This window comes from Stegodyphus dumicola, chromosome 4 (genome assembly GCF_044657685.1).
Source record: "Stegodyphus dumicola isolate Sdum_Otavi_A_Nest chromosome 4, ASM4465768v1".
In the NCBI taxonomy this organism is placed as follows: domain Eukaryota; kingdom Metazoa; phylum Arthropoda; class Arachnida; order Araneae; family Eresidae; genus Stegodyphus; species Stegodyphus dumicola.
Window position 1 is genome coordinate 104478558 of NC_140771.1, and position 8150 is coordinate 104486707.

General features: G+C 31.9%; 1 protein-coding gene across 1 annotated transcript in view; it reads left to right on the forward strand.

The window, feature by feature from the left end:
* LOC118182797 (homeobox protein six1-like) overlaps nucleotides 1–4317 on the forward strand; it is a 43041-nt gene extending 38724 nt beyond the window's left edge. The window contains exon 2 of the mRNA XM_035352186.2: nucleotides 3065–4317. Within this exon, the coding sequence (XP_035208077.1) occupies nucleotides 3065–3374 (310 nt within the window). The 3' untranslated portion in view covers nucleotides 3375–4317. The remainder of the gene's footprint in view (nucleotides 1–3064) is intronic.
* The last annotated feature ends 3833 nt before the right edge of the window (nucleotides 4318–8150 follow it).

Here is an 8150-nt window from a genome sequence, read left to right on the forward strand (position 1 = left end):
ATTTAACTCACTCTGTTTATCCGAATGGTCAAAACTTGACGATTTATTTTTAAGCTGTTCCCTGATAAGTTATTGAGTACATTGAGTACAGATTTTGCACAAGCAACTCATTGTGGATGGCAATACAATATGGTGAAGCGATTTTTTTCAAAATTTTATTAAGAGTTTTTTAATTTAATGTTGAAACGATTTTTTGCACTTACCTTCATTTAACGAACAAATTAAAACTCTCAAAACTTTACTGTTTATACAATTCCCCATGGAATAGACCTTTTTAATGAAGTTTATATAAAATTTTGATGTAATTTATAATAATTTTTTTTGGGGGGGGACAAAATTGCTGAATTTTTTTCCAGTATTTAAAGTAACAAAATTGTTGGAAATAATTGTTGTAAAAAGTAACAAAATTGTTGGAAGTCTAATTATTAATTGTTGAAAGAATGATTTTTTTAAATAATTTGATTGATGACATGTCATTGAGACTAAATTGATGGAAATTAAAAAAATTAAAAGTTTTCATCAAATCAGCTTTTATTTAAAACTTATAAACAATGAAATAAAAGAAGTAAAATGATTGTCATAGAGCTAAATCGGAACAAAAGATCAAAAGATTAAATGATTCTCTTTACAAAACTCATTTGCAGTTTTATATCATGAATAATAAAAGTGTCAGTGCCTATATAACGAAATCTATTAATTTAATTGCATTGTCAAAAATATAAGCCATTATATTTATAAATTTATCAAGGGCACCCACACTTATATTATTTATAAAAATGCAATTACAAAGAGACTGATTTAATCTCTTATTTATGCATATTTTATTGGAAAAAATGCGCAACTGATCAGCATAATCAATATCACACTGATTGCCAAAAATTATTAATAAAATCGGTAATTAATTGTTTACAGGTAAAATGCTTTATCATGAAATAAGAAAGAAATCATATAAAAATAGAAGTTTGTGATATATTGACACATGATTTAACATTTATTATTTTCTGTTGTCTGTATTTTAAATAATTGTAGTAGTAAAAAATCTGATGGACACCACATGACTTCCTTGTACGGCCTATTAAATTATACACATATTTTGCTGCATTTCATTTAAACTTATTTACTCGAATTTCGGTAGAGATATATTTTTCATACAATTAATTCAGTTCTCATTTCGTGGCAAGGCAAAAATACTTAAAAATTCAAAACAACTTCATTAAAAATTGAAAAATCTAGAAAAACGTAAAACACCAAATACAATTGAAACAGTTAATTTTTTTTTTTTTTTTTTTTTTTTTACAATTAAAATTAGTCTCTGTCCAAAAACAAACAATTCGGCCAGCGCTGAAGAAGGCAGATTTTTCGGTGCACAAAACTAAAAGTTTACTTTTGGTCCCGTTCGGCAAAAGACACTGAAGGTGCAGAAACTGACTTAATTCACTATTCTCCTAAGTTTCAAATCTAAACAAATATGGCTGCTGTATTAGGCTTATTCGCACTTAAACAACTTTAAAATTGTTGATAATTCTACAAATATTACATGCAGATTAACTAAAGGAATAAAAACCTTAACCGGAACATAAGAACAATATAATTCAATCATTCCTGAAAGCAAAAAGTCATAATTCACCAAATTATAAGAATAAAAAAACTGAGCTAACGGAGGCGGGTAACAGAGTGGGTATATAACATTTATATACTTTTGGTATGGCCGATTTGAACAAAAAAAAAAAAAAAAAAAAATAGTGGTCCTATATGCAAAATTCTAACGTTCTGAGGCTACTCGCTTTTGAATTATGCGAATTACGTACGTACTGACGTCACGAACAAATCTCTTCTGAATCCATTTTAAATTCATTTTATAATCCGTTTTGGAAAAAAAAATGACCTTTATTATGTCCTTACGTACAGATGTCATTCAAAAACATCGTTAAATTGCATTCAATAGCGGTCAAAATGGATATTTTCGTTGAAATACGATATCTGAAAATTTTAATTCTGATTTTAAAGCACCTCACTGATTAATTATTAAAGTATCAAATATATTATTCGTCCTTCAATTTGGAAATCTGCCGCATTCCATCTTTTAATTGGATAACTATGATAAGATAACATCATTTTGGGTCTTTAGAAATTCGATTTACATTAAAATTAATTATGATCTCTCAGATTTATAGATCTGATAGCCGTTGCACATTAAGGAAAAGAAGTTTGCATGCATTACTGCGTTTGATAATCTTAATATCAAATTCCGATTACTGATGAACTCATGTGCTTTGATGCATTAATGATTATACTGATGACTGCTTTCAGTTATCACATTTATGTTGCTATTTAAAGCTATGTTATCGACTGCGGTTTTGATAGCATTTCTTCAAGTGGATTCATTCGTGTTCAATGTTATTAACAATGAGAATAAAATGCAAGGAAAATTCTTCAGGTTTTCAGTAGAAAGATTTTCCAGATGGTGTAAAGAATGAATTACATTTCGATACTGAAATCAAAGATCATTTCAAAAACTATAATGAAGGATCGAAATCTAGAAATGTGATTCTGTGGTTGTATTAACAGTAAAGTAATAAATTTTTATAATAATTTTCTTATCGCAGTGTTATAAAATTATTGTAACATTCATTTTTTCTAACTTTATAATACGCTTATTATGATACAGATAAATCAGTCCTAGAACGTTTTGCTGTAAGAAACGAAAGTAAATTACAGTGTGCTTTTCATAGCTGTTATTTTTGTTAACGTATGTACCATAGTTGCATGAGACGCAATGTTGAAATAATTATCGCATCTTAAGAAGTCGAGGTACTACTGTTCTCTTAAAAATATCCTCTAACAAAAAATTACCTAGAATAATGCTTTCAAAAGTGCAAAATTTCCAATCTGGAAAACCAGTTGTTATGCTGCACCGTTTATCTTCATGTGCATTTGACTAAAAATGTGATTTAAGAGCGTCTCAACTTCTTAACAATTCAGTTTTAAATTCTTAAAAATTTCTCATATTTTATTACATACGCTATATATTGCTTACATATTGCTGATTTTTCTTTTCTTTTAGGGATATTTTAGGAGGTGATCGGTGTAAAGGTAGTGGCATGGGTAGCGGAGATTCATCCAATGAAGATGGAGACTCCAGTAGTCGGAAATCTCCGGATGACTCCCTCTATCCTTTGGATATAAAGTCCGAATCTCACCATTCCTCCAGAATTGAAGATCAAGCAACTGCAAGCCATCATCAACAACTTCCCGGCCAACAACAACAACAGTTCCGTTTCTCCAATGTTTTGGACGCTATGCCTCACCATATTACTTCATCCGCTATGAGTGACTTAGAATTACGTATGGTTGCTGATTATCAGAGTTTATGACAACACTGTTCAACTGCTAATGATTGCACACATAGTGAGTGAAGGCCGTGGTTTATTAAGAATAGATAGAAATGAAAATTAATGGATATGTACATAAATTTTCCAAAGTGCAGTTTGTTTTGAGCGAATTTGTATTTTGACTCTGTATAGGCAGCCAAGGCGTATCCCTTTTTGCTTTCATTAATTAAATTTAATTTTAATAATAGCAATTATTTTCATTTAGGAAACTTCCTGAAAAGCCTGGAGTTAGAAAAAAAGAAAAAAATCTTTGGTGACTTTACTTGTGAATCCCCTTGAAAGACATCCAGCGCATACTTGAAAATATTTGAGGCTTTTCTATTATAAAAATTTATTACTATTACGAATTTCGAGCAAAGGATAATGTTAACATTCAGGTGCATTATCGATAGTTACTGATTTACAAATAACGTTTAAAATGTTGATTTCATCGTGTAAGTTAATTCTTCTAGTACAAGAATCTCTTTTTATAAATGCTTGCGACACTAACTGCCTAATATTAGCAACCAATGAATTTGTATGGCAAGAGACTAAATATTTCGTAAACTGAAGTATTAATGGAGCATAATTTTGTGTAAACGAAAAAAAAAAGGGAATTTCAGTTGAATGTCTGTTTGAAATAAACTTACACAGACAAACAGGGGACACGTAATAGTGGATTTTGTCCGAGATAAATGTGATAACTGGACTCCTCATAATGCTTAAATTTTGTGATATTTCCGTTCTGTAAGCATAAGTTCTAACTGATATCAGTCATGTTTTGTCAAATTTGTGTGCAGCCATCCGAAGTGGGTAGAATATTGAGATTACAAAATGTACATTTGGACATATGTGTAAAAAAGTAATTACTTAGATGTATATCAGTGTGTTCATTCAGATTTGAAGACTGTAATTTAAAAATAAATTAAACGGTATTCATGATTTATTTTGCTTTTTAGAAGTGTTTTATTTCTAAATATTCGTCTTCTCAAACTGCATCTTGTTGTGGTTCTGTGTCTATTATATATCCACATTTAAAAGCAAATACTAACTCAAATGTAAATTTACAATTTATAAAAATGTAACGCTGTTTTAGTTAAAATTCTTTCAGCAATTACTTTAAATGTTGTCTGATTAAATCGTACTTAATTGAATATCGATGAAAAGTTGCTGTTTGAAGTATTTGCGTGGTTGTCATGGATAGACGCTATGCTTTCTCAAAAAAGGTGCAAATTTAATTCCTTCTTATCATTAAAATTTTTAAATGTTATTGAAACTTAAAAAAATTTGGCAATACCTAAATAATTAAAAGTGACTATTGGAGCCAGCTTGGCATAAAAAATGATTACAATGAAATATTAAATAATAACAAAATATAAAATAATTTCTAGTAATTGACAGTATAGTTACTAAGACTCAAAAAATGATGTCACCTAATTTAGTTTTACAACACATAATGCCCGATAATTTATGTACGGTTGTCCGTACCTCGCCCAGCAAAAACGGAACTTGTCAAACTGGTACTTGGAATTCCATCAGTGACAGCGTTCACATGCGGCCGAGTGGTAAAGTCGCTGAACACTGGTAGTTCGGTCCCAGGTTCGAATCCCGCGAATGAGCTGGCTGCATGGGTGTTTTCGTGGTTTTCTTCATGTGTAACGCATATATACGAGCCAATTTCCTTAAGAAAGTCTTCTACGAATGCATCCCTCTCCTTTGAGTCTTTGCTGTAATCACATAAACCAAACCCGACCATTAGTGACAGAGCGATTCAAGTCACTTAACACTAGTAGTTTGACACGAATTTAAAACTTGGCGAGTTCAATTCGGTTGACGATGAAAGGGGCACCTGGTCTTAGCCAGTGATCAACAGATGATGTCTCACGTTCATCCTTAACTAGATTTCTTTTAATTTAAAGTAATAATAACCAAATTAATTAGATTTTTCATATCACGAAGCATAATTTCAAAGATTTGTTTGCATAAGTATATTTTCCAGGTTTTTCCAACGTCATCACCAGTTTTCCTAAAATAAATCAATTGACTTTTTTTCAATTTGGGGAGAAACACAATTTTCTGTGTAAGAAATTTTATCGCCAGGGCTAGAAATAAAGTTAAAATCTTATAGAGTTTGACTTTCTTTCGTTGCATAAACTAGTATCAAACTCCTAACATACGCAGAGCTAATTATCACTGACCTGAAGTAAGGAAAGAGTTCTAAAAAACAAAACTTGAATATAAATACACTTCTCGTGCTCACAAAATCAGCTTGTGGCCATTTGTGGCAAGGTAACTTAAAGGAACAGTCAAATTCAAACTTTAAACCAAACAGTCACAGACTACAGAAATGATTGAAATCGAAGTTGGCTCAAAACGTTTGACAGTGTAACAATTAAATGCCGGCAGCAGTAACGCACAGCCGAAGAATTACAATTTTATAAAAGCTGGCGAAACCTAGTAATGTGGCCTTGAGAGGTAGAAACACGCTCTGTCTCAGAATCCAAAACCCTCTGAAAAATAGCCTGAAACTGAATTCCATTCTGTTAAAGAAACGGAAAGAAGAAGTGATAGTAAAGCAGAAATTATAAATAACTGGTTAATTAAAAAAAAAAAACTAAAATATTTCAGATTTTAAATTACGTCCAAAGGAATGTTTTTTTTTTTTTTTTTTTTTTTTTTTTAGTATAGTGTGGCGATTTTTATTTATTAAATATCATGTTCTTTGCACTTAAACCATAAAATTTAGTTCAATAGCAGTGTTGCGAAATAATTTTAAAATGAGCATATCTTTAGAATTTCCGATACACAGTTCGACGCGCTGGAGATAATTTTTTTTTTTTTTTTTTTTTCTCCCGTAGAGTGTTGCCATTGCTCGCTTTTAAATAGTTGAGTTTGTTACTCAAAAATTCGTTAAAGTTTTACAAAATATGAAATCGATAATAAAACAAATTCCAAATTTCAAATTTGGGATTCCAGATGCTCATATTCGTAGTAGGATTACGTCATTCAAAATTCGATTGTTCTATGTACCGTTGTTTTATCACAATACGAGAAATATACATACATTTATGCAGATTTTTCATTATTTAATTTCTTCAAATATAATGCAGGACTCTAACATTTTGTGGCAACAGTTTGAAAAGTGAACCGACATTTATGAGTCCGACGCAAAATGCCAAAACGAAAGTAATAGTCCTTCCGGACTCAAATCCCTTTGGACTAATAATAACCCTACGATCTTAATCCTAGTTAACAAATAATTAAAAAAAGGAAGCCTGAATAACAGAGAAAACTGAAAATGGTAAAAACTATAGATTTTTATCAGACCAAGACATTCTTGATGCAATAGCTAAAAGCGTGATAAAGCAAATGAAGGTGAAATAGCAAAAGAAGTCCCAATCGGGCAATAAAATCGATGGATAAGATGTTAGAATATGTGAGCGAATAAGTTTAATAAAAATTTAATGCCACCATACCTTTACTCTCTTTTTACTATACTATATGAAATAATATCAACATATTTTTCGATATATTTTTCGAAAAGTAAACTGAAAATTGCATAAATTTTGTTATTGAATAGCTGGGGAGATTCTATCGTTTCAGAAATGGGTAAAAAATATTCTCACCTGATTGTTCTTGCAAATTTCTCCTGTAAGCCTTTGCTTTTGAGATGATTTAATTAAGGTATGATTCGGTCCATCGAAAGTTGCTTGCGCAAGCTTCTGCTTCTTTTTCGTACCTTGTTGGATTCCATTATAATAGGTTATGAAACAAACAGCATTTATACCAAAAGCGTAGCCCTTGTAAACCCGAAAGTCTATTACAAAATACGTGTTCCGCCATTACCGATTCTGACACATGGGCGTTACACGGGCGAACCCCACACCTCCGTATTAGGCGTGAAGTCGGGAAAATTGTCAAAAAGCCTCCAAAAGAACTCCTCGTTACGTATTCATAAACTGCACGCAATGGGATACCACTCTTCTGCGGAGTTTCTGAAAATTTGAACTCTCTCGGCACCCCTTGCTGAACCGGCAACCCAGGGTCACCATTTCCAGGCATACGGAGACCAAGAAGGATGAGAAAGCCGATTGAAAAACCTCAGTTCTGGCCGCTATGCTAGCCCGCTCGGACGGCCGAAACCATGACCGTCCGAAACAGCACTGGCTGCCCTTCTGGCCATAGGAACTGGGTTCGTGTTATTGTGCCCCCCAGAGCCGCTACTGTCATGGTATTAACCCAATTCCAAGGGAAAATGTAAACCCGAAACTAGATCAAATCGCATTGGTTTCAGCTGGAATAAGAATGCAACCTGCATAAATTTGTATTTTTCGTTGAAAGATTCAAAATATTGTTCGGGATTATAGAAAATTAATATTTATCCATCGGATGAATTTATAGCAATAATAGCTTTAGGTGAAGTATTGCTTATAATCAATAAAAAGTTACTTCATGAAATTTCACTGCAGATAAATTGCTTAAAGACTTTTTACTTCATACTTGACCGCTATCGAATACAATTTAACGATGTTTTTACGTGACATCTGTACGTAAGGACAAAATTGAGAACTCTTTTTCCTAAAATGGGTTGACAAAAGGATTTAAAATGAATTCAGAAGAGATTTTTTCGTGACGTCTGTACGTACGTACGTATGTATGTATGTATGTATATATCTCGCATAACTCAAAAACGAGTAGCCTCAGAATGTTGAAAATTTGTATAGGACTGTTGTAACATGTAGTTATGCACCACCCTTTTTTGGTTGCAATCGGCCGCAC